The sequence below is a fragment of the Convolutriloba macropyga genome, chromosome 10, assembly GCF_964194025.1.
Source record: "Convolutriloba macropyga chromosome 10, txConMacr16.3, whole genome shotgun sequence".
NCBI lineage: Eukaryota > Metazoa > Xenacoelomorpha > Acoela > Convolutidae > Convolutriloba > Convolutriloba macropyga.
The window spans coordinates 60,288,134-60,316,047 of NC_134477.1; the positions used below are offsets into that span (position 1 = coordinate 60,288,134).

The following is a 27,914-nucleotide window of genomic DNA, read 5'->3' on the forward strand; positions in this document are numbered from 1 at the left end:
GATGTAGGTAATGGAAAAAAAACCCCCTCACTCTTACATCATTTTACCCTCTTGATAGACCAAAAAGATGAACGAGGAATTGTTAATTTATCTTTCAGCCCCTCACTCTTACATCATTTTACCGCCACCCCCTGGCAGCCCATTGCAGCCCAAAAGAGTGTGAGAGTTTTGAGCTGCATTTTCCGATAGAAAATCCTCCCATTGCAGCACCGCTCTTACATCTTGTGAGGCCAAAAATTTCGACCCGGGTTGTTCGGATTGTTTCGTAAAAGTGAAGAGTTTTGTTTACTAACCGCCGTACAGGTTGCTTCGACTGGCAAATTTAAATTTGTTCTGCTTGACGACGAGTGTTGTATTGACTCCTGCGGCTGGCGCCTCCGTAAGACTCACAAACAGACGGTTATCAACTAAACAGGAGTCAAATAAACACCGGGGTTTCGAGGGCACAAATGAAGAAAAAATCCGAGCAATTTATAAACTTCTAGAACAAATAATTTGAAAACTGCAAAAATTCATGGAAGCCAATTTCTGGCTATTTATGAAGGAGGTTTTCGTATTTTAACTTCTTACACTGCATAATCTAGGTGATTCATGTGTGAATTTTATGTGTGGGTGATTTAAATTTCTATCAGCACAAATTTGAATAAGCACGCATTTTACTAGATCTCGCAATCCCGGCCCTAATTAGGGTTGTCAAAATCGAAAAATTGCTGTAAAGTAAGATTGGGTTTTTTTCTTTTGTGCCCCCCTTAAGTGGCCAATGTGGAAAAGCGATTTTTAAAAAATTTGTATTTTTGTGGAATTCAAGGACCAAATCAAGGAAAATACACCCGTTCTATGAAACCTCTAGTTTGACTGAATTTGATCGAAAATCATATAGTTTAAATTGATATTTAAATAAATTTAGTAAATTTTCCCTCAGAATCAAAAATTTTATTTTTTTAAATTATTTAAAAAACGTCACCTCACAAAAAGTCCAGTTTTTTCAAATTTATTGAAAAATCATAGCTCAAAATCAAGTTTCCAATTATTTCATAAATTTTTCCTTCAGTTAAAGGGTCAAGATTTATCAAGTCAAAAAAATCACAGTTATAATTTAAGAGTTTCATTAATCAGCGATTCATTCACAAAAAAAATCAGATCTATCTTCTTTAAGAGTCTTATTAACTGTTTAAATCTTCCGTTCGATTTAAAATGCAAAAAAATTGTTCTTTCAATAAAAATGCCAAAAATTATTGTTGATCGAGCTATGAGGAAAAAAAGCTACTTTTATTTATATCTCAGGCAGACATTTTTTTAAAATAGAGTAAGCGAAAAACATTCTCTATCGCCAAAAATTAAAAATTCAAACCTACGCTCGACCATAGAGTTAGAATAAATTTTGTAAAAGTTTTTGAAATCAAATGAGAGCAGAGGAAAAGCTGCTCTGCCTTGTGTCAGTTGCTCAATGATGCTTATTGTTTGGGCTCTATAATAAATATCAGTTTTGCAAATTACTGAAATATTTATGTTAAGTGTGGGTGTGTTTTCTGAGATAAAGCGGGACTCCCCTACCTGACAAAATGCGTATTTGTCAACTATGTCATCTAAAGTTTTTTTTTCAATTTATCCAAATTTAATGATAAAATTATTAATATTCAATCATTAAAGTATATTGCCAACTCAAGCGACTTGCAAAAAAGCCGATTTTTGAGTACTGAGTTCAGTACAATTCCCATAAAACAATTTTGATCATAACAAATAGATTTTCGATTGGTCATTTCAAGACCACATTTTTATGACTGTCATTAATGTCAGTTACAGTTGCAATAATACTCACAAAATGAACAGCCTTAAATGTGGAAGAAAATGTGAAAAGGACAACTGAGAACAGGCTACTGTTAATGCATTGCAGGCTATACACGCTAATGCTGCTCCACTGCAATTACGCCGAAACGAAATTATTATTAGTTTTAAAAAAAGAATAGCGCTTAAACCGAAGCTGACATCTTGACCGTGATTATAATGGAAATAAGAGAATTTCAAATTTGTCTGACCATCCCTTGAGGTGAAGAACGTTGAGAGTTTTTGTTCTAATAGTATATAAGGGGAAAACAAGCGATAAAAAAAATGAATGAAATTGAGACCTAGCTAAAAGAAGTTATTACCCAAATTGAGGTCCCAGACGGAAAGTCGATATGCCCAGACCCTCCCAGATTTTCGTGCGTTCATCAGACTATTCGTGCATTTATGTCCAGACTGTCGTGCGTTCATCAGACCTTTCGTGCGTTCAAGTCCAGACTTTCATGCGTTCATCAGACCTTTCGTGCATTTATGTTCAGATTTTTGTGCGTTTTTCCGCGTTTCCAGACTTTGTAAATTTGAACGCAAATCACCCCCGTCGTGCGTTCATCTTGGGCTGGACATACCGACTTTCCGTCTGGGACCTCAGCCTGGGTATTATTTTGGTTGAGTGCAATCCGGTACTATTAGAGGTACCAATTCGTACCTAACAGCAGCATCTAAACGGAAAGTATTGATTTTTTTGGCTAAATAAAAACTGAATACGTACCACAAGAACCATGAGGTTCCCATTCATGGTATCTTTTAATCAGTTTTTTATTGTCGCAGGGATTTGGTGTGTCAATTTTGTGGAAGTCGAAAACAACTCCTGCCTTGCAATTTTTCAGAGAATCCCCAACATTGAACTCGCACTCTTTTACATCTGAATTGTCCATTTTGCCACATATGAGTTTGAGAGCCAACTTGAGTGATTTTGATAGGTAATCGTGTCTCCTTTCTTCTTGCCTCACTTTGTACACTCCTGAACAAAACATAAAATGCTATGTATATTCGAAACTAATCCCAACTTCCAATTTTGATCAGAAAGATTGTGGTACTTAATACTATTTAGTTCTAAATTAGCTCCAATTTAGTTCAATTGTAGTTCAATTTGTTCATCTTAATGTCCTCTGATTTTCTATCATTGTTCAGGGTTCGAACCAAGGATATTCAACAGTATAATGAAACAGCTGAAATGTTATGAAAAAATGTCTGTTCTTATTTTTCATGTGAAACATCAGCACTTTTGAAGTGTATGCAACCTAATATTAATTTTTCCAAATCGAGAACAGTTGGCATATTTTTTTTGTTCCGCTCAGGAAATCGGCAGAATCTGTGAACCGCGAAGTTTGGTTGATTCGCACCGAACACCAAAAGTAAATCTAAAATATGTCACTTCGCACCCCCAGAATCATTGTTTTAGTATTCCCTTCAAAAACTGTGAGCAGCAAATTGGTAATACTTGAAAAAGAAGACATCATCTTAGAGAACTGTTGAGAAAAAACCCTAGCCGACTGAGTCTACCAAGAGATTCATAGCAGGAAGAGGTCATTAAACAGGCAACCGAAAACTGTCAGAGAAATAGACTAACCCGCATTGCCAAACTCAAAAACAAATAGCAGCTGAACTGCAAAATATCTGAAACAGATAGGGCAATGTGCGTCCAGAGACTCAGGATAAAATGTGACCCAAATTTTGGCTCATTTTGGATCTCTGCGTTGGATTTAATGCAAGATTGATGCTCAAAAAAGCCAATAGCATTCGCGTCGCGATTTCTCAGCAATGTAGAGGAATTGAAGAAAGTGAAGAAATATATGGTGACAACGAAGCTCTAAACTTTTATTAGAAATTTTCAAGTTCTAAACTTTTAAGTTCTGAGCTTAAATTTTTAAGTTCTAATTTTTCATGAAAGAGCATTGATGGAAAAATCCGTTCAATTTAAAAAAACTAAGTATTTTTTTGGACGCTATTGTATAGCAAGCTTAAAGTACTTTTTAGTAACATTTTCCCGAAGCGCTCAAGCGTGCTCAATAAAAAAAGATAATAAAAAACATTGTCAAATCGTACAGCAAATCCAGCCATTTCGTGTACAAATTAATAAGTAGTTAAGTGAAGCACCCGTACACGACCATGAAGCAATAGCCTTAGTTGAAAAGCTAACACAAACAAGGAGCACGTATGAAAAAAGCCGCTGAAAACAGCTTCATTTTATGAACATCTGGAACAAAAAAACTGCGTATATGAACACAAAAAATTATTATTTCACCGTTTGAAGCATATTTTTGCCAAAAACAGAATAAGCTTGTTAGCTTCTGATTTTTTGGCCGTGAAGATTAAATTCTCACTTAATTTTTTTTCTGAAGAATTAATTTTTCTTGTTTGATTTTGCCTTAACAGTATATTTAACATGGGAATTGTTGTCAGTTATTAGCTCTTTATTTGTTATATAGCTGATTTATTTGTTATATAGCTGATATAGCTGATATATATATATATATATATATATATATATATATATATATATATATATATATATATATATTAATTCAAAATATTTGACACATTTTTTGTTTTCACTCCTCTAGTGAAGTGTTTTCTGTCAACTTGTGGTTTACTGTTTTTGATGGAAGGCCTGGGTGGCTTCCTGTTGAAAAATTTATTAGCACTTTTTTAAAATTTATTTTGAGTTTGATGCTGCTTGTTTTCATAAGGAAAATTTTTGAAGATTCACTGTTTCATCTAATCCAATGAACATTAAGAGATCTCATAAAACTCTCATGCAACAATAATGTGTTTTCTCAAAAAGTGAAAACGAGAAACAATTTTTGTTGCTAGATTTTAAAATATTTCTACTCGCCCAGGATTTGATTGTTTGGTTACGTGTTTTATTAACTTTAGTGCCAATAACATTTGAGGAAATACACTTGCAAGCTGTTTGTTTGTTATTTTATGCATCAATGGTTCTGAGCAAAAGCATTGAAAGTACGCGTATCTTTTTGTCAATGGTAAGCTGAAGCAGCTGTTATAGTATTAAAGGAACTTGTTTTTCAGATATTGTTTTTGATTCGCTGTTGTTTTTCTTTGAGTAGGTAGGGTCAGATGACTTTTTGTCTATGTATAACATGTATAAAGAGTGGTACTGCATTCAATATATGACATGTTTTCAGATGAGCTTTAAGAAGCAGTTTCGGAATTTGTATGTAAATTAAGTGACAAGTAGATTTTTTGGTTACTTTTTTCACTCCTTGTGTGTGTGTGTGTGTGTGTGTGTGTGTGTGTGTGTGTGTGTGTGCGATTTTGTATATGTGCGTGCGTGTGTGTGTTTTTAGGTGCCCTTGCGTTTTATGGTGAATCGTGTGAAAAGTTTTTTTTCGGGTATTATGGTCAATAATATAATTTCTGCGATCACTTAACAAAACTAAACTTCGAAGGGACATTGAAATTGATATTGAGATGTGAGAGAAAGAAATACACACCTAGGTAATGTTAAAAGAATAGTGTTGATAGCAAAAATAGTGATCATTTAACAGAAGTAAAATTAGTGTGCATATGGTTTTTTAGAAAGAAAAAATGTTGACGGTCTTAAGTGCTGAAGATGTACGCATATATTTTTCAAATTACTGATGTCGACGAATAACCAAATTTTTTTTTTCAACAGGTGTTTTTTTTCAACAGCGATTAAACTGAACAAAAAAAGTTTTGAAGCCTGAAACATTGTAAATATTCAATCTGCTGTGGAGTTACCTTGAGTTTTTGGCTATGGTTTTGGAACTACACTTTAATTTTTTGAAGGTTTAATTTCTCTGAGTTATTTGTGATACAATTAATCCAAAAATGTAAGCCCTTCTGGAAAATTTTATTAGACGCATTGCTGAGGCTCCTTACGTACTTCAAGTTGCACTTAAAAAACAAAATGGCTGTTGTGAATATTTTTGTATACATGAATTTGATCAATAACATCCCTTAGCTCAAATGAAAATTATCTTTTTACTCAACTTAGTGGAGTTTTTATTTATATTTTGAGGCTTGTTGTGCTTTTTGGGATCTTTCGGATGCATTGACATTGTAATCTTGCAACAATTGGATGTTAATAATGCAATGTTCTTGCAAGAAGGATGATAAATTTGCAATGTTCTCGCAAGAAGGGTCTTAAACTTGCAATATTCTTGCAAGAAGGTTATTAATCTTGCAATGTTCTTGCGAGAAGGATGCTAAACTTGCAATATTCTTGCAAGAAGGTTATTGATCTTGCAATGTTCTCGCAAGAAGGATGTTAAACTTGCAATATTCTTGCAAGAAGGTTATTAATCTTGCAATGTTCTCACAAGAAGGATGTTAAACTTGCAATATTCTTGCAAGAAGGTTATTAATCTTGCACTGTTCTCGCAAGAAGGATGTTAAACTTGCAATATTCTTGCAAGGTTATTGATCTTGCAATGTTCTCGCAAGAAGGATGTTAAACTTGCAATATTCTTGCAAGAAGGTTATTAATCTTGCAATGTTCTCGCAAGAAGGATGTTAAACTTGCAATATTCTTGCAAGAAAGTTATTAATCTTGCAATGTTCTCGCAAGAAGGATGTTAATTTTGCAATATTCTTGCAAGAAGGTTATTAATCTTGCAATGTTCTCGCAAGAAGGATGTTAGTTTTGCAATATTCTTGCAAGAAGGTTATTAATCTTGCAATGTTCTCGCAAAAAGGATGTTAAACTTGCAATATTCTTGCAAGAAGGTTATTAATCTTGCAATGTTCTCGCAAGAAAGATGTTAAACTTGCAATATTCTTGCAAGAAGGTTATTAATCTTGCAATGTTCTCGCAAGAAGGATGTTAAACTAGCAATATTCTTGCAAGAAGGTTATTAATCTTGCAATGTTCTTGCAAGAAGGATGTTAAACTTGCAATATTCTTGCAAGAAGGTTATTAATCTTGCAATTTTCTTGCAAGAAGTATGTTAAACTTGCAATATTCTTGCAAGAAGGTTATTAATCTTGCAATGTTCTCGCAAGAAGGATGTTAAACTTGTAATATTCTTGCAAGAATGTTATTAATCTTGCAATGTTCTCGCAAGAAGGATGTTCAACTTGCAATATTCTTGCAAGAAGGTTATTAACCTTGCAATGTTCTCGCAAGAAAGATGTTAAACTTGCAATATTCTTGCAAGAAGGTTATTAATCTTGCAATGTTCTCGCAAGAAGGATGTTAAACTAGCAATATTCTTGCAAGAAGGTTATTAATCTTGCAATGTTCTTGCAAGAAGGATGTTAAACTTGCAATATTCTTGCAAGAAGGTTATTAATCTTGCAATTTTCTTGCAAGAAGGATGTTAAACTTGCAATATTCTTGCAAGAAGGTTATTAATCTTGCAATGTTCTCGCAAGAAGGATGTTAAATTTGCAATATTCTTGCAAGAAGGTTATTAACCTTGCAATGTTCTCGCAAGAAAGATGTTAAACTTGCAATATTCTTGCAAGAAGGTTATTAATCTTGCAATGTTCTCGCAAGAAGGATGTTAAACTTGCTATATTCTTGCAAGAAGGTTTTTAATCTTGCAATATTCTCGCAAGAAGGATGTTAAACTTGCAATATTCTTGCAAGAAGGTTATTAATCTTGCAATGTTCTTGCAAGAAGGATGTTAAACTTGCAATATTCTTGCAAGAAGGTTATTAATCTTGCAATGTTCTCGCAAGAAGGATGTTAAACGTGCAATATTCTTGCAAGAAGGTTATAAATCTTGCAATGTTCTTCTAAGAAGGATGCTAAAGTTGCAATATTCTTGCAAGGAGGTTATTAATCTTGCATTGTTCTTGCAGGAAGGATGTTAATATTGCAATGTTCTTGAAGTCTGAATCCCACAGCACGTGCGTTAAAAAATTACAGAATTTGAAACACTGAAAATTCACTGAGGGACTAACGTAAATATCGGAACTTGAAAATCTGCAAAGAGTTGGAAAATGTAAATAAAGAGCATTAGGTTTTGTATTTTGACAACATTTGCATGTGCTTCAAATCTATGGGACTACCTATACACGAATGGGAACGAATCTTATGCTTGCCCAATTCTTGACTGTCGATCTATATGAATCAACTCCCCATAACCCAAATTACCCATATATCTTACATCGTTTTACGCCCTAAAACTACCCCCTAATATTACATTTTAGGGGGATAATTTTTTTTTTGGGCGGGGGGGTTGTAAAATCTGAACCCCCCTACCCCCCTAATCTTAAATAGTTTTATCCCCTAAATTTACCCTCCCAATATTACAATTTTACAATTCAGGGGGGGGGCGTAATATTTGCGGGAGAATAGCTAACATCTCCCCCCATTACCCCCCCCCCCCCATTACACCCCTAATCGTACATAGTTTTACCCCCTATAGACAAATACCCCCTACTCTTACATCAGTTAGGGGGGAATCAAGAGCGGTTGGGTAGTTTCGAAACGCGTTGATGTAAGCACGTTTTTTTTGAACGAGTTGTTTTTTTTCCATCTGGAGTGTTCTAAACATATTTGAATTTGCTTAATGCATTCGCGTGGGTATCTGCATCACAAGGAGGTATTGTGATGCAACTTTCTAACGACTGCAAACCAAAAAAAATTAATTAGGCTTATATTGGTAAAATTTTTTCTTACTTTGACACTTGTACCTTTCCACGCGCTCTTCACAAGGGTTGCAGTCAAGTCCTGAAAACAAAAGGTGTGTATAGTGTCATTAGTGTATATAGTGTATATTGTGTATACAATTGAAGTAGTTGCAACGCTTCATATATAACAACAAATGAAACCTATACACTATAGATTCTTATGCTCCGTGCAAAACTATATTACTCAATGGACTCTTTTCTCTTCAATAGCAGGAAGCCCAGGCCTTGGCCTCGACTTATGAAAAGACTTTAAAAGTCTAGAATGGTGGGGGGAATATTGACTATAGTTACACGGTCGGGCTTCCTAGTTAAAGTCGACCTATTATCTTTTCATGGGTCGGGCTTAAGTCTTTTCATTATGAAGAAAGTCCAACTAAGGCTTTTCATGGGTCCATAATTAGTCATTTCATCAGTCTGTTTTTTTTTCAAAATCCGAAATTTTTCATTTTTTTCTGCTTCTGTACTTACATAAGCAGAGCCGGAGCAAGACTAAATAACTTTGCTCCAGAGCAGTCCAACTTAAAAGCAGCTGGAAAACTGCCAAAAGCCTTAAGATCTTCGTCAACTCGTAAGGTAAAGAGTTATGGCAGCTCGAGTGTATTACAACATTACTTGATTCAATGAAACCAGCGAGCTTTAGATTTTTATTTTCAGTGCAAAATTATATGACTCACTTGACACTCTTTTCTCTTCACTAAAATGAACACTATGATTTTTATGCTCCGTGCAAGAGTATATAACTCATTAGACAATCTTTTCTCTTCACCAACAGGAAAACTTTTTGGACACGGAGGCTCGGGGTAATGTGCTTTCCACATAATGTTCGACACCGCCCATCCACTTTTTGGACTTTATTGGCTCCCCAACCGTGAAGAGATATACAGCTTTGAAAAAACAAAAAAACGCCAATTAGTAAAATAATGCCACGCTAGAGGGCCCATGAGACTTGTTGTTAATGGAGAAGACTACTAAAAAATACATTAAAAAAATCAAAAAACATACATTAATTACGACCAAAACTCCATGTCTATATTTAAAAAATAATAACAAAATCAAAATCGCTACAAAAACCTAAACAAAGCAAATCGACTAGTAATTCATTAGAAAAGATATGGGATTTGTCCTCAAGGCAACTTAAAAACACGTCGACAAAAAAAAGCAAAAAGGTGCGAATTTCAAAAATCCGTGTATATTTTGGAAACAATCAATTTCTAAGTGATTAATATCATCAAATATCAACTGCAATTACCTAAAAATTATTTATATCTCTATAGGAAGCAAATGAGACCCGTCATTATCCAGTTTACTTTCAAATAAATTGACAATTAAAGGCAAAACTAAAAAATCGCAGAAAATTTTCGCGAAAAAGGCGGCAAGTCCGTTAGAGCAATAAATCTGTCACTAAAAAATTGAAATTCTATTTGTTCACGAGTTCAAAGCCCTTGGGACCCACAATTAATGTTAAAAATTAAAAAAGAAACGAAAATCAATTAAAATGTACAATCTTTCAAAAATCTTTAATATTTTTTGAAGTTTCATAGTAACAGTAGTAATAAAGCTGAGAAACAATTGCGTGATACTAAAATCGTTAAAAAATTTATTGAAAACTTACTGAAAACCGGTTGTGACATGTCTTTACAGGGACTACGCTACAAATTGACTTACAAACGACTTAAAAAATTTCGGATGTCAAAATTCAAATAACAACTCGGAAAGCCCAGTGGGCCTTTCGATTTTCGAGATTAAGTCATGAGACTACAAAATAACAACAAATTCAGACAGACGCCAAAAACTTCCTAAACAATTTTACAACAACACAGTGTTCAAGGCACTATACTTATAAGATATTATCTGCAAGAAATGTACATCATCAGTTTTTTTTCATGTGGAGATCAACGGATCATCCTTATAAAAGGACTACGTAGAAATGACAACAAAAAGAACACAAAAATTGAACAGTATAGAAATCTCAAAAATTTTTTGTGAAACTAATCTAAATTGTCGAAGCCATCCGTCCAAACATATAATCAACAGAGAAATAAAAGTTGGAATCAATAAAAAAAGTTGAGACATCTTTTTAGTGAGATTGAGTTGGATGGTAATGAAAACGAGAGCAAAATTTAGACAGTCGGTTTTTTATGTAAAAAAACTTAGTTTGAAAGTCATTAAAACAAATAGCTAAAAACTGAAATCTTTAAAAGCGTTCAGTTATTTTTCTTGGGAAGCAAACAAGATCTATCAGTATTTGGTATATGTCGTGAAACAACAAAAAAAGACGAACGCAGACAAATATAAAAACATCCTCTAAGTTTAGAAATGTGTCTCAGCCCGAAAGCATAAACTGTGGAAAAAATCATTAATATATTCAGTTGCGTCCTTTTCAAAGCTCTATTTTTCTCTAACTAGCATTCTTTTTATTAGACCTGTCAATCGCGTGATATTTCAACAAGAAACAAAATGAACCAACAAAATATGCAATTATGCTCAAAATTTTAAAAAAGGTGAAAACTCTTAGTAACAGAAGCAAGAAAACATTAGTTAATTTTAAAAACCTTACAGACTTTAATTTATAACACACAGGAAATGGGTATTGGCCTCGTTTCCCTGAGACTACGCCAGAAGATGAGGGAAATAAGATAAAATAAGTTTCAAGGTGATGAGGGATATTAGATAAAAAACGAGTGCAGTGCCTAGATTTACATATAACTCCTAAAGAAGCAAATAGGATTTGAGACTGAGTCGTTGGAATACAAAGGTAAAGACATGAAAACAAAACATAGGAAGTCCACAAAAATTTTACGAAAACCATTGGTCGAAGCCATAAAAACCATGAGATTTAATCTGAAACCATGATATATATTTGTTGGGCCTCTTTTTTGTAAATTATATCTGTCAATTTTTGAACCCTTATTCTGAATTCCTGTTAGTAATTACTATAAAAAAGTATAGACGCAGAAATTTTTTGAAAAAAACTTTGCCTCAAATAAATTTAAAAAACGTTTCATTGTAAGGATACATGTTGAGAAAAAGATCAGCCCTGATGTTGCTGCGCTTCTAAGAAAACGCTTAACTGTTCAGATGTTTGCTAAGTAGATCATTGTTTAAATCAAATTTTTTCGGTACACCAAAATTAAATGATGCTTTTTGTGTAATTGTCGACTTTAAGTTTGCGAACAAATGGAAAAATTATTATTCCAGAGGACTCTTAAGGCCAGTGGTAGTACAACTAGCACTCATTCTCTGCTTACGAAAAATGACTGCAGTTTTAAGGGGTCTACTACTCTGAGCAACTTTTAAAAAAGTGGGCTGAAAGCATATTCGGTCACATCATTGACGAAAAATGTCAAAGTTTTAAAAAATAGCCAAAAAAACTCGGATCGACCAACCCTCCTTTCTCATTAAAGATAAAATCAATAACACTACCGTTAACATATCTTAGCAAAACTGGCAAAACTCGGACAACATTTTCGGGGACTTTGAACGAAAGCATGGCAATTCGTCCGAATGTTCACAAAAATTTAAAGCTCCATAACTCCCTACAAAAAAAACTATAATACAAAAATTCTAATTTCATATTTTACACTGGATGGGTTCCTAATGTTACCGCTCACAACTCCCTACGTTGATTATATCGATCGGCCAAAATAAAAACGGCAATAAGCGCCTATATCCCGCCAAAATTAACCGCGAATTTCAGCTATGTGCGACAGCTGCAACAACAACAACATCAGCCAAAATTGACTGAACAAAATGCCCATTTGAGTCTATAGTTCCTCCTCCCCCCAACAAAGTGAGTCGGAAAAATAAAATAAATTGTGCTTCAGATAAATTTGATATAGTTTTATAAGCAAGCTCCTTTTGTAAATTAAAAATTTCGGTCAAAATATGAGATGAAAATACTCATGTCCCACAGCTCCTCAAGATATGCATTATTGATTGGATATTGCTCAGTTAGCATCTCAAAATGCCAGTTATGATGTGTTTGGTTTAGTTCGACCTTCACTGTATGAAAATACGCCCGCTTACCACAACTTAGATTTCAAATATTATCAATATTCTTGACATATCTAAAAAAGGATTCAGATCCCTCGTTGAGTTCTTTTCAGTTTATAATGAATTTTGTTTTTTAGACAAAAATTTTTGACCTTTTTTTTCCTCTTTGATTACTTGTTCTCTATGTTTGTGGCGCATTTTCTGTTGAAATTTAAATATGTGTTATTTACTAGCTTATCTTGCGGAGCTGTATCATCAGCTTAAAACAAGTTTGAATGAAACAATTTTTTTCAAAAATTTGATGTTGTTGGGAGAAACATTCACCATCAAGTGAAAGTTAATTACTGGAATGTCTGTGAAACCATTCGAGAAAAGGCCCTCTAAACAAATTTCACTTTAAATATATATGACGCCAGGCGTGTGTTATAAATGCAATAGAGTCAGACATAAATTTGCAACAGTTTTCATTCAACCAAAAAAGGTTCGACAATTGTGCATAGAAAAGCGCAGAAAAAAAACTATTTGAAAAGTGGAAATCCAGTTACTGAGAAATTTGACCAACACGCCTCATTTTTTTTAAAATTAAGAAATCTGTAGCAACGGCGAGTTACATGATCGATGGCTTTGATTAAATATCTTTATACGAAAACAGTGCCACCTAAAATCCCTGAGAAATATTCGGTTTATAAACATGAGAAATAGCAGGTATCATTGTTTTATTCTAGCTAAAAACGACAAAATTTCTGATGATACTTTTGGCATCGTCATTTTTCTTCTGTATTTTTAACATAAGAAAGATTCGGTATCGCCCTCTTTTAGCGTCGGACAGATACGGTATCGTCGTTTTTGAACTTAAGAGAGATTCGGTATAGTCGTTTTTAAGCTTAGGGGAGATTTTGTATCGTTTAGAGAAACACCAGGACTTTTTAAACCCCGGGTCTGAAAAGCAGATCAGTCCAGCATGCCGAACAATAAAAACGATCGGCATTGGGCGTATTGAAACGCAACCAACCGTCAAAATTTTGCTTGCAAACTACAAGAAAGTATATGTCAAAACTCAGTGAATGCAAATTAATCAACAAAATCTTCATCACTGCTGAACAAGTATGTTATATTTCTGAATTGAAAAATAATCAAGAAATTTACACCCGTTCATTCATTTTTGTGAATGAGCTACAAAAAGAAGCTCCATTGAATTTTCATATTTTTTTTTCTAAGAAGAACGTTTAAAATTCCTGCAAAAAACTGCATCATAGCGTTTGGCTACATTATAAGCAGAAAAATCAAATTTACAATTAGAAAATACCGACTATTTCTTACGTCTAAACCGAACATACCAACGATCTCTTACGTTTAAATGTCGAGCATACCGAATCTTCCAAAACCGAACATAACGAGTCTTTACTGCGTCCAAAAACGTTTGTAACCGAACATACAGAACAAGCCCAACACTTACGATTTTTTACCTGGAAAACGGGACTTCTGGACTAGGGATATCAGGAAGAGGCGATATTAACGCTTTTGCTAATAACATTAACGATACACTGAGAAAAATTGTTCTTGAAATGCTTTGTTCGCCCCAAGCAACTTGAGGTTTCGATTTTGGTCTATACATATTTAGATGTGCTGGCTTATTTTTATTTTGGGGAAGTGTCTGTTTTTGGTTTATCGTTTGGTATGATTTGGTATCAAACAAGCGTCGGTTTTTGCCAATTTTCAAACTTTGGAAGCGTCGAAAATTGGTAAGCAGCTTTTCGCTACCAAAATTGTGAAAATTTTTGTTGGTTTTTCGCTTTGCTTTTCTTCCTATCTAAAGTTAGTTGGTTTTTACCAACAGCTCAGATTGCCAACTAACCATATTTTTTGTTATTTTCGATAGTTTCCTTCGCCAGATCCAGGCTGGCCCCTGTGAGGTTTCCTCCACCTGTGTATTTAAACTCCACCTCTAGTAGTGGGAAAAACAGAGCATCCGCGTACATGGAAAAACAGTAGCGCCAAATCACACCAAAATAATCATAACCATACTCTTAAGAATAAGAATAGGGTTTTACGTCTAAATCATGATAATCAGGATCTTAAAAAATGAAAATATCTTAATAAAAAACAAGCGTAAAAAGACTAACAATTGCTGGCACATAACACACATGGTATTAAAACAAACTATAGTACTGTGAGCCCGTTACAGTCACAATAAAACAAGCATGAAAATTGCGCAAACACAAATAAAAATGATCAATCATAATTATGCTAGATTATACAACCATTTCCATTATCAATCAATTGTGGCAAATTTACGGCAATTATGAGCATGCATTGTTCACACCAAAAATCATTTTTTTTTCTTTCAATTAATAAAGATTTTAGCACTCTGATAATAGTTTATAAGTATTTGAACCCTTTTTATTCTCAATTCAGATGCTCTATCTCAACACGCATTATAATTACGTTCAGCAGCTACACTACAACGAAACTTATCGAGTTGCTTCAAAATTACAGCTTTAAGCTAACTTCAAGTTAAACATGAGCTATAATTTCTTTGCTGCTAAGCAATTTTCACATAACAACCTAGAACTGCTGAAAAAAGTTCATTATATAGTGCATGTCATTAGTGAGACTAAGTCAAAAGACTACACATCAGCACTGAATACGAGCAGAACTCAAAATTTCACAAATAATTTGATGCAAAAGGGTTTGAAGACAAAAACCACATGCTTTGCGCTGATTTTAATATGTATGTTCATTGGCCTTTGTCGGCAGGTAAATTTGGCTTCTCAATTATTAAATGTTGATTTTGAAATCTTTTGGTCTGTAGTTATCCTAAAAAAAACAAAAAAAAAACGAAAGTAATTCAAAAAATATGCTATTGCAATCTGATTAATTTTTGAACTATAAATTTCCACAACTAGACCAAAACCGTTCTGGCCTTTTCTGCTTCTACATTACAACAAAAGAGTCAAGAATGAAACCAAAATAGCTAAGATGACCAAAAAGTCATATATCAAAAAGAAATTACGAATTTTGGTTAATTATTGAGTATTTTTTTTAACAAAAAACCCATCTTCAGTCATTTAAAAGCATTAGATAGCATTACTTTTTTCATTAGGTTCTTCGATACCAGATTTGACATTTCATTAACTAGACTCACTCAATCACAAGACTACAAAAAGATAATCAAATGCTGGCCAAAAAATAAATAGAAAATTTATGAAAACACTTTTTCGGTGCCATGAAAACCACGTGTTTTACTCATACAACACAATATTGTTTCAATGTCCTCAATGGAACGTAAAAGGAACTTCTCATTAACTGAACAATGAAATGAACGAAGACTTTCTTCTGAATGAGATGAACAAAATCCAATATTTAGAAAGAGACGGACCCAAAATACAATCAGAATCCTTTTTCATTGGAGTAATCAAAGATAAGACCGAAACTGGCCGTGCTATCGCTATGCTCATGTGTTTTTTAAAGAAATTGCGTGATTGCTTGTATGGAAAACGAAAATCTGAATATGTCAAGCAATATTTACATTTATTTAAAAAGGATTGGTTTAAATTAGCGAAAGACAGCAAAAATGTTATTTCCAGAAAATTTTCTCAGTAACTGAGGTACAATTAGCCCATATCTAGGTAACAGAAGACGGTATTAGCATTTTGATGTTTGCACCACCCCTCAAATTGGACAAAATAGAGTTTGATGTCTGCACCACCAGTCAAACTGGTCAAAATGTAACAAGTTTCTGAATTCTCAACAATTTACAAGAAAGTTTTGCGAAAACAGTTGGTTCAAACCTGTTACCAACTCTGATATATATTATTTAATATTAAAATCAGTGAGAATATTGTAAACAGTTTTAAAATTCTTTATTGTTTTCAAATTTTAAGCTACAATTAAGCAACGAAAATTGTGAGCAAAACAACGGAAGTTAGGTTCACGTTTACATTTCTGTAAACCTCTGTAACTCCTCGGGAAAATTGATATTCAAAAAAAATTCTTTTTGATTTGAAATCCAAAACTTGGCAAACTTTCTAATGATACCACTAACAATCATGTACGATTAACATATCGATTGCCGAAAATTGACTGAACAACAAAAGCCTAGTTCAGTATATGGTTCCTCCCCCAGTAAAGTAGGTCAGAAAAAATACTATAATATATATGCAACTATGAAAACCGATCAAGATTGCTCTCTTCGTTGTTCTAATATAGATACCTTTGGCATTTTCTATGCTTGTTTTAGTGTGACTCTAACCTGTACACCCTACTATCATGTGAACTTTTTCCTCAATATTACTCTATGCTTGTTTTCTTTAAAATATTATTTTTAAGGTCTTGGATATGATGATTCCGGTCCCGGGTTAAGGTTTGATGGTGAACTTTTGTAAGAAATGCGGTGAAATGCGGTGATAAAAAAATTTTCACCACGTATTTCTTTTTGTGGTGAATGCGGTGAATTAATGATTTTCACTGCGTTCTCAATATTCCTACAAAAAAGAAGCTACCTTACACGTGTTCGAATCTCTTACCTCTAGAAAACCTTCAACTTGTTAGTCCACTGCGTCAGCTGTCACTACCTGGTATAATATTTCTTGTGAGCTTAAATCAATTTCAGTAAACGTTGGACGGCCAATGCGGTGAATTTTTGTAAGAAATGCGGTGAAATGCGTTGAATTATTTTCTTTCACCACATTTCCTACATTAATTTACCACAAAAGTCGATGCGGTGAATTTTTGTTGGAAATGCGGTCAATTTCGCGGTAAATTTTTGTAAGAAAGTCGTCGAAATGCGTTGAAATTTTTTTTCACCACATTCACCGCAATCACAGCATTTCTTGCAAAAATCACAGCATTCACCGCATTTCTTACAAAAATTCACCCAAAAACCTCTACCCGGGGTATGATTTAGAGGTCTTTTGTTCTGCAAGTGTGCGGATACCCTGTGCCGCTTCTGTCACTCCCATTAAGAGACAAACTATCGCCAAAGCTGTGACAGGAATCGGTTTCATTTTGCTAAAACAAACCACAGCTGAAGGTAATTTAAATATCTATTCTAATTCGGACCCCCCCCCCCCCTCCCTCGCGTTGCTAATGTAATGTAAATCATGTAAATCACAAGACTTTGGTCAAGGTATATTTTAAATTTTAACACCTGTTTATAACATAGAAAACAGTCTTCGAACAAGATGTGGTTTTGACTTACGAAAGGTACGACCTTTTACATTTCGAGTTTAAAGTGACTGCGAAAACAAATTTCATATTGCGAAAAAATGGCAAAAAACTGAATTCGGAAACCTGTTTTCATTTTCGAAAAGTCTTGCCACAGTTTAACAAGAGAAAGTTTGCAAAAAATCAAAATTTTCAATCAATATTTTTGGCACCTTCTGATTTTGGCACCTTCGGACTGTTCTTTACTTTACATCAATGAACATGGTATCGTGATATCCGAATAATTTCAAATCATCAAATCAAGATCGAATTTAAAACCAAAAACAACAAAAATTTGACGAACATATTGTCGCATTTTTGCTTGCTGGTACATTAATTGTACGCGAATGCTAAACCTTTTGCTAAATATGTTTAATTTCTCCGTGTTCTAAATTTGTCGCTATTACAAATTTTGTAAACCATTCCTTATAAAATATCCATTCCTTTACTTAATTTTTTGATCATCAGAAGGAAAAATTATTAAATTTACTGATGCACGTGAGAATGTCTTTATTTGCTAGTTCAGAACTTCTTATACTTCGAAAAATTGAACAGCACGTCTCTGCAGGTCTTTACAAGAAACATTGACTAAATCAATAATTTAATCACCAAACAAAATAATGTTGTCCGCTTGCATATCTCCGCGGCAAACATGTGCCCAGTTAAATAAAAAAAAATAGAGAAAGAATCTAAATTGGGTTGTAGGAAATGTTTATAAGACAAACGTTTCTCAGTGGTTCACCAACTCAAAACATAATTGGTTTGAAAAAATTATTTGCTATAATGAACTTCATTCCCTGATTCCGAACTCAAATGCCTAGTAACCCGCCATGGTGTGTTCCGGTATTTTTACACCGAAGTTCCATTTTTAAATTGTCCTCAATACTAATATAAACTTAAAAATTCTCTTTTTCGGCAGACCATGTTTAAGTTATAAAACGGCCTGTTTGCTGAACGAATCGTTGGAGAAAAAGTCTTGGGGTTTGTTTTGTAAGATACAGTCCTTTATCAGCAAATTTTTATATTCGAAAATTGAAAATTTTCATCTTTTTTGCGTTTTTAGTCTGTAGAGATAACCGATTAACAAAATATTATTGTCTTGATTGATTTATCAAAATTTACAAAATACATATTTAGAAAGTTAATATGCTTATGGACTGAGAACTATATGTTTATCTTTGATATATCTACCAATTCCATCGAAGTGAAACTATAAAAATATACTTTCAAATCAAAATTGAATTTCATGAAAATTGTGGAAATCTCAATTTTAACTATGACTTTAAAAGAAACTATAGATGTCTCTTTAAAACTTTAAATTTCATATTTTTAGGCAAGGTGATACTGCTGCTCAAAAATTTCATCGGAACCCAATCTTCATAGTCTGGTGCTCGACTTTTAAGCCGGCCTTGTTCTTGATTTCAGTTTCAGTTTTAAGTTCATGCAAAAAAAACCCGCAATGATATCATAAATCAATATTATAACTTCAAAAGTCTAGTAGAGCATTTTATTTGTGAAAATTGAATGTTATCTGTGACTCAGCAAATTTTTGCGAGTTAATTTACCTAAATATAAATTTTTTGCAGCTATTTTTTTGGTCAAAGGTTTATCTTTCTGTCGGCCAGACACTTCAAACAGCAAACCGGGCGGTTTTTTCTATCAAAACTGCAAATGAAGATTGAAAAAGAAATCAGGAGGAAAATTAAATCAGGAAATCAAATTTAAAGAAGTAACTTTTGTCAAACTTTCTGATATCCTTCAAGTTTGGAAAAAAGAAGTCTAATTATTTTTTTAATTTCTGAATGTTTTTCAATTTTTGGTGAGAAAAACTTTCAAAATATTGGTATGTTTTTCAAAATTCTCCTATAAAACAATTACTATGTTTTGTGTTGCTTAAGTTCAACCAAAAAAAAACAATTTTCTAAACAACAAGGAGAATAAGCTAAATTAAAAGCTAAAATTGTAGTATTTTTCAATGTGTAAATTGAGTTATGCGATTTAACGATTCTTTCTGGAAACAAACAAAATATTGTTTGATTCTTGAGGTCTTATTTTTTACCTGTTAAGAGCTCGAAAATTGAAAATGTTTATCTTTTTTTCCCTCTTTAGTTTTTAGCGATAACCGATAAACAAAATATACTTGTCTGGATTGATTTATCAAAATTTACAAAATACATATTTAGAAAGTTAATATGCTAATTGATTTAGAAGTATAGGTTTTTATTTGATATAGCTACCACTTCCATCGAAGTGAAACAAAAAAATTAGACTTTTATGTCAAAATGCAGTTCCATGAAGATTGTGGAAATCTCAATGTTCACTATGACATAAAAGAAACTCTAGATTTCTCTTTAGAACATTAGATTTCATATTTTTACGGAAAGTGTTCCTGCTGCTCAAAAATTTCATCGGAACCCAATCTTCATAGTCTGGTGCTCGACTTTTACGCCGGCCTTGTTTTTGACTTCATTTTCAGTGTTAGGTTCATGCAAAAAAGCCCGCACCTATATCATAAATCAATAATATAACTTCAAAATATTGTTAGAACTTTTTATTTGTGAAAATTGAATGTTATCTGTGACTCAGCAAGTTTTTGCTAGTTAATTTACCTAATTATAAATTTTTTTGCAGCTACTTTATGGTCAAAGTTTTTTCTTTCTGTTGCGCCAGACACTTCAGATAGCAAGCCGGGCTGTTTTTTGTATAAGAACAGCAAATGAATATTGAAAAAGAAATCAAGAGGAAAATTAAATAAGGAAATCAAATTTAAAGAAGTAACTTTTTGTCAAACTTTCTGATAATATCCTTCAAGTTTGGAAAAAAGAAATTCAATTATTTTTTCAAATTTCTGAATGTTTTTCATTTTTTGGTGAAAAAAACTTTCAAATTTTTGGTATGTTTTTCAAAATTATCCTATAAAACAATTACTATGTATTGTCTTGCTTAAGCTCAACAAAGAGAATAATCTATAATAAAAGCTAATAAAATGTAGTATTTTTCAATGTGTAAATTGAGTTATGCGATTTAACGATTCTTTCTGGAAGCAAACAAAAAGTTCTTTGAATCTTGATGTCTTAATTTTCGCCTGTTAAGGACTCGAAAAATGAAAATTTTAATCTTTTTTTTCGTCTTTAGTTTGTAGCGATAACCGATAATCAAAATATTTTTGTCTTGATTGATTTATCAAAATTTACAAAGTACATATTTAGAAAGTTAATTTGCTAATGGATTTAGAACAATAGGTTTATATTTGATATATCTACCATTTCTATCTAAGTCAAACTATAAAAATAGACTTTTAAATCAAAATGGAATTTCATGAAAATGGTGGAAATCTCTATTTTCACTATGACTTTAGAAGAAACTCTAGATGTCTCTTTAAAACTTTACATTCCAGATTTTTATTGAAAGTGTTCCTGCTGTTCAAAAATTTCATCGGAAACCAATCTTCACAGTCTGGTGAAAGGTCGAGTGACCAACACGAATCCCCAGTTTTTACGATTCATAAACATTTGAACCATGGAGTTTAGGTACGCAAATTGTACAAACAGGATACTTATATTTTGGAAAGTGTTTACCTTTTGTCATCAGAATTCACTGATAAAAGAATCACATTCTCACACTTTTGAGCACGTAAATGTATATGTTTGTTCATAATACAGACCTTAAACAAGCAAACTTTGCGTTTAAAAAAAGTATAGCATAATAATTAGGACCTAATTAAGATCAATTTTTTTAGGTGTCGAGATCATTGATATTAATAATGCATTTTGTTGGTTGCTTTTTGTCCAGACTGTCAAGGCAAGCACAACCATTAGAGCTTTTTTTGCTGATTTTTAAGGATATTTTTTTCTTAAATTTTGGTTTAGTTTTAGCTAAGGTACTTGAAAAAGGCGTCGCTTTAAAATCTATTAAAGTTTCAAGTTCGTGAAAAAAATTCTCAGATTCATCACAGGAAAGATTTCACAATCGTTTTTAAAAAATTGTAGTTATCGATTCAAAGTACCAATCAGGCAAAATTTTTATGAATAGAAAGACGGCAGTGGATATGATGAGTTTTGTGCACACATATTTCCAATCAAAACAAAACAATTCATCAACTGACAATATAGTCTTGGGAGTTATTGGAGTCTTGGGATATTTTTGAAATTATATCCAATAACTCCCAAGACTATATTGTCAGTTGACGAATTGTTTTGTTTTGACTGAAAATATGTGTGCACAATACTCATTATATCCACTGCCGTCTTTCTGTTCATAAAAGTTTTGCCTGTTTTGTACTTTGAATCGATAACTACAATTTAAAAAAAAATGATCGGGAAATCTTTCCTGTGATAAATCTGAGAACTTTTTCACGAACTTGAAACTTTAATAGACTGTAAAGCGACGCATGCTTCAAGTCCCTTAGCTAAAACTAAACCAAAATTTAACATACTGGGCTTTAAAATCAGCAAAAGTGCGCTATTGGGTGTGCTTGTATTGACAGTCTGTACCAAAAGCAACCAACAAAATGCATTATTAGTATCAATGATCTCGACACCTAAACTAATTGATCTTAATCAGGTACTAATTATTATGCTATACTTTTTTACAGGCAAAGTTTGCGTGTTTAATGTCTGTATTATGAACAAATCTGCATATGCATTTACATGCTCAAAAGTTTTAGAATGTGTTTCCTTTATCAGTGAATTCACATGACAAAAGATAAGCACTTTCCATAATATAAGTATCCTGATTGTACGTTTTGCGTACCAAAACTCCATGGTTCAAAAGTTTATGAATTGTAAAAACTGGGGACTCGTGTTGGCCACTCGATTCAACAAACTGCACTTTTTTGAAAACTGCTTGCCATTTTGTACTAATTTTTTTGTGGTCACGACCTCAAAGATTGTCAAAAACCAGCTGATCGTTTCTATGCAAGATATTTTGGTGCCGAAAACTAAAGACGAATTGAAAATCAGTGCTGAAACAACTGACTCTTGTTTTTAAAAGTTTATGATGTCCAATTAAATGCCAAAGCAAAAAATTCAAAAAAATGACGTGTTCATAAAATGCAAAAATTTTGTTAGCCTCAAATTTTAAGAATTTCATTTGAAAGGGCTATTTTTGGCCATATGTGCGAGCAGTTCTTTTCGTGAAAAAATTTAATTCAAAAAGTGTGTTTTCGGATGTAAATGATTGTGAGGGAAGAATTAAAAGTTCTGACTTAATTAGAAAATTTTACCTGCAGACTTTTAACTACGGTTGACAAATATAAATTCTAGTAATGTAATTTTTATTACTGTTTTGTGCTTCTGTTATTCAAGGAAATAGATTGTTGAATTTAAATATCCCAAGACACAAAGTTTTCTTCAGATTCCTTTTAGCTTGGGCGACGGGAATATGTCTTTATGATCATTTTATAAACGTCGACAAAGATGAAAGCGGATGTTACAGAAGTTTTTATCATATTTTGAGTCAAAACTTGTGATGAGACTATAGTTTTATAAATTTTGAACCGAAAACATAGAAGACTAAAAAAGGAGGACCGGTAATGTGCAATTGCACATAACGTTCTGACCCCGCTCATCCACAATTTTGGCATAATTGTCTACCAAATTTCACAAACTCAGGCTAACTATAATTTATTTCTATTTCTTTTGATTTATCTTTTTACTGATATTTAGTGGCACCAACAGATAGGAAAAAATATGGAATGATATGAAAATCTAAGTTAACAAAAAGAATCACTATGAATGCTGTAATAGGTTGAACTAGACATTTTTAATAGCACAGACATCCCACAGCTTGATTAAATTTTCATTTTTAATTGAGATATTTTCAATTTCAAAAACATACCTCCAGCTCTATTATGTAAGTAATTTTGATGCAGAAACTTTAATTTCATATCTATCGCCACTGCTCCATTGATCTGGTATTATTAACAACGATAAATTGGAATTTCATAGTTAACCTAAGCTCCACTGCTAATTTTAAAGGAAATACTTTGAGTTCATAATTATCACATCTGCTCCATTGAGATATCAAACTTAATTGTGATATACTTCAATTTCAGAAATATTCAGTTTCATTAAATCATCAATTATAATTGAGATAAATTGTAATTTAATTAAAAAAAATCTCAACAGTTCAAATAAGCTTTCAATTTTACTTGAGATAAACTATAATTTCACGAGTATTCCACAACTCCAAAATGTTTCAGTTGATGAATAGTTATATTCTGAGTGAAAATTTGGGGGCACAAAACTTATTATATCCACTGCTGCCTTTCTGCTGATAAACGTTTTTCCTGTATTGTAAGTACTTTGAATTGATAAATACAATTATTAAAAAAAATGATTGTCGAAACTTTCGTGTGAAGAATTTTTTCATGAACCTGCATTTTTAATAGACTGTAAAGCGAATCCTATTTTTATTCCCTTAGCTAGAATGGAACCAAAATTTAGCATACTACAATTTAAAATTAATAAAAAGTACGCTATTGGTTGTGATTGTGTCGACAGTTTGTGTCGCAAAAAAAAACAAACAACAAAATTACTATAACCAACAATCTTGACACTTAAAGTAATTAATCTTAATCACATCCGAATTATTATGCTATACTTTACACGCATAGTTTGCTTGTTTAATATCTGTATTGTGAACAAATCTGCATTTAACTTTACGAGCTGAAAAGTTTGAAAATTTGTTACTTTTATCAGTGAATTCTCATGACAAAATGTAAACACTTTCCACAATATAAATATCCTGTTTGCACAATTTGCATAAATTACTTCCATGACTGAAAAGTTTATTAATAGTAAACACTGGGGACTTGTTTGTTTACTCGATTCAACAAACTGCATTTCCTTTTAAAAACTGCTCATCATTTTTTAGTAATTTTTTTGTGGTCACAACGTCAAAGATTGTCAAAAACCAGCCGAGCGTTTCTATACAAGATATCTTGGTGCCGAAAATTTTAATACCATAAGATAAACTGAAAATCAATGCTGAGACAATTGATTCTTGCTTTTAAAAGTTTATAATGTCCAATTATATACCAAAGCAAAAAATGCAGAAAAAATTATTAAAAACGACGAGTTCATAAATTTCAGTTATCTTATGTTGCCTCAAATTTTAAGACTTTGATTTGAAAGGGCTATTTTTGGCAAAACTTGCAAGCAATTTTTTTGTGTGTAAAATTTTAATCTAAAAGTTTGTTTTTGGGTCTAAAAGGTTGGGAGCAAAAAAAAATAGAACTTGTGCCTATATTAGGAGTTTTAATTACGGTTGACAACGAAATATAAGTTCTAAAAATGCAATGTAAAGAAATAGATTTTAAGTTTAAGAATCCCAACACAATTTTATTTTCAGATTCCCTTTCAGCTTAGGCGACAGGAATATGTCTTTGTGATCATTTGATATGCGTCGACAAAAATGAAAGCAGAACTTTTTTAATAATTTGAGGCAAAATTTGTGATGAGATTATAGTTTTATAATTTGGATCTGAAAACATAGAAGTCTAAAAAAGGAGGCCTGGTAATGTGCAATTGCATATAATGTTCAGACCCCGCTCATCCAAATTTTTGGCAAAATTGTCAGCCAAATTAGGAACAGACCCCCGAAAATTCATGTAGTTAAAAGAATATATGTTATGAATTCTCCAAATTATTTTATGAACCCTCCAAATCACCTCCAAAGCAAACAACTTAGTGGAGTAAAAATTTCACATTGGATTGGTGAGATCTGGTGAGATTCTTATTAAGAAAACGAGTCAAGACGAACAGCAAAATAAAACAACATCATTAATTACATCCAAAACTATATGTTCATTTAAAAAAAACTGGATAACAAAAGTAAAAAATCGCGTCAATCAAAACTGAAACAAACAAACTTTCTTTTATTCCTCTAGGAACGATATGGTAACAGTCCATTATATGGCTCGGTAACAATTAGACAGAAAAAAAAACAAAAAACAGATTAAAATGTTCACTTATATCTTTAAAAACAATTTATTTCAAAGTAATGAAAACCATTAGATATCAACCGATAACTCCCAAAACAATCATAATTACCTATGTTTCTATAGGAGTGCATTAGGACCTGTCATTATTCAATTTTTTATGCGTTTTTATGCGGGATACATCAATAAAAAATTCAACTGAAACTTGCGAGAAAACGCCTCGAAAGCCATAAAGCCATAATTTGCCCCGCACGATATGTATGATTGCGTCTTGTGTTAACACCAATATAGATGTATGTGACTTCTTATTAGTGAGTTTAGGTAACAGGTAGATAAAAAAGAAAAGAAGGCAATTTTAATTCATACTTTTAAATTTCTCGAAAAAAATTACATTCAATGTCATTAAAGTCTTCAGCTACAAAACGGAAAATTAAAATAGGTTCAATTTTGGTCCAAATGAAACTCTTGAAGTCTGTAAATTTTTAGAATATGTCTTACGTCAACAGAACGATTGTCAAATTTGAAAAAAAATTGAAAACTAAAATGATTTTTTTTTGCGAAAACTCATCTCGAAGCCAGTAAAGTAATACTGTCTTCTTTGAAAACATTTGATTGTGTACACTCTTGCCTTGCCTGGACAACAAAAATGTCATTTATGACCGTTTTAAGCGGGATTAGGTAACAAATATACAAAAAATTAACGAAAGCGCAAACTTAAAAAGTGTTTCTATTCGTTTTTTCAAAAACAATTACTTTCAAAGTCAAGAAATCCATCAGCTATCTACTAAAATCACCAAATCGGCTAATCTATTCCTTCCTAAATAGCCCTTGAGACGTGTCCTTAACCAGGAAAATCCATACGACTTAAAGACAAAATGAAAAAGACATTTGGTGACCAAAGTATAAAAAGTTCCATTAAGTTTCTCGAGAAAGTGGTGCCAAAGCCGTTAAAACCATAATCTATACCATTAAAGATTCTGATATGTTCATTTATGCCTTAGTTTGAACGCCAATAATGTGATATGTAAACTGTTATTAACTTGATAATGTGACCAAACGAGAAAAAAAAACGTGAAAAGTGGGCAAACTCCTAAAAATTGAAAAATATTTTTTGTGAAAACTGGTTTTATCAAAGCCAGAAAGCCATTACTTAACGCGTAAACCGCAAAAAAGACTAAACTTTACTTCAGAGGAAAGGAAAACCTTTCTTTTTTCGGTGACACTAAGCTACAAGTTGACCAAAATGAAAACAAATGGCGATTTTCAATAAGCCATTGTGTATTTAAAATCAAATATTTTTAAAAGTCAAAACAACCATAAGATATCGAGTAAGGACTATATACATTATTTTGAAGCTTCTTAGGAGTCAAAATGGAACTATCACCATTGAGTTTTGATTTGAATTGTTCTGTTGCTTAATTAATATAAAACAGATCGCATTTTGTTTTTAAAAGACCGACTGATTTTAAGCCGAATTATATTTGGATTGTTACAATCCAAGTTTGGTCCAAAACTAGCCTTGCTAATGCTGTTTGTCTATAAGGAACACTTAATTTTTATCATAGCAAGAGATATAGATAATTTGTTAGTAAAAACCAAAATAAAATACTGCGTTTTTGATAATCGTCAAGTTAAATTAGCAAAAAATGGCAAAATCTCAATCAGAATGAAAGTTGAAGTTGGACTAGCCCCACTTGAGGTTTACAGAGATAGTGTTATTGTTTTACAGGCGTGTTCCTCCGGCAAGTTTAATCAAAGTGGATTAAAGATCCTCATTTTTTGAAGGCAATAGGCTGATATTTAGCCAAATTTTTTGCCAAAAAATTAAATAGAAACAGTCAACAATTCTTTTTGTCTTAAAAATTAAAATCAACCCTACTATTTGTAACAATTTTAAGGTAATTTAGCAAAATTGACGAAATTTCATGCAAAAATTCCGGAAAATGTGAATAAAAATAATAAATTCCGGAAAATGAGCAAATCGATCAAAAAATGAAAACATCGATAATTCACTCCAGAAAAAAATTCAAACAAATCTTTTTAATTCCATATTATACGCTGAAACTATAAGAAGAAGCAGTCCGGAATGTTCCACTATGGTCCTTCGGAAGTGGACTCGGCGGCTAACTGCGTCCAAGTTTCAGACAATAAAGCCGAAATGATATATACTCACATGCCTAAATCCGATGAATGTTGACGAGGAAAGCTGAAATTCTTGAGCCAAATTGACAACTTACTGTTGCGAAAACGTTTGTTTCTCTTTCTGACTGTGTGAAATAAAACTACAATGTCAAACTTCTACTTTTA

General features: G+C 32.6%; 1 protein-coding gene across 1 annotated transcript; it reads right to left on the reverse strand.

Moving 5' to 3' along the window:
* Positions 1-288: 288 nt before the first annotated feature.
* LOC142348106 (uncharacterized) lies at positions 289-27,914 on the reverse strand. The gene is made up of 6 exons (XM_075399271.1): positions 27,781-27,914; positions 17,397-17,470; positions 14,316-14,405; positions 8,457-8,507; positions 2,552-2,803; positions 289-407 (listed from the first exon to the last, which is right to left on the reverse strand). The coding sequence occupies exons 2-6, from the start codon at positions 17,464-17,466 to the stop codon at positions 289-291; spliced, it is 582 nt and encodes a 193-aa protein (XP_075255386.1). The 5' UTR covers positions 17,467-17,470; positions 27,781-27,914.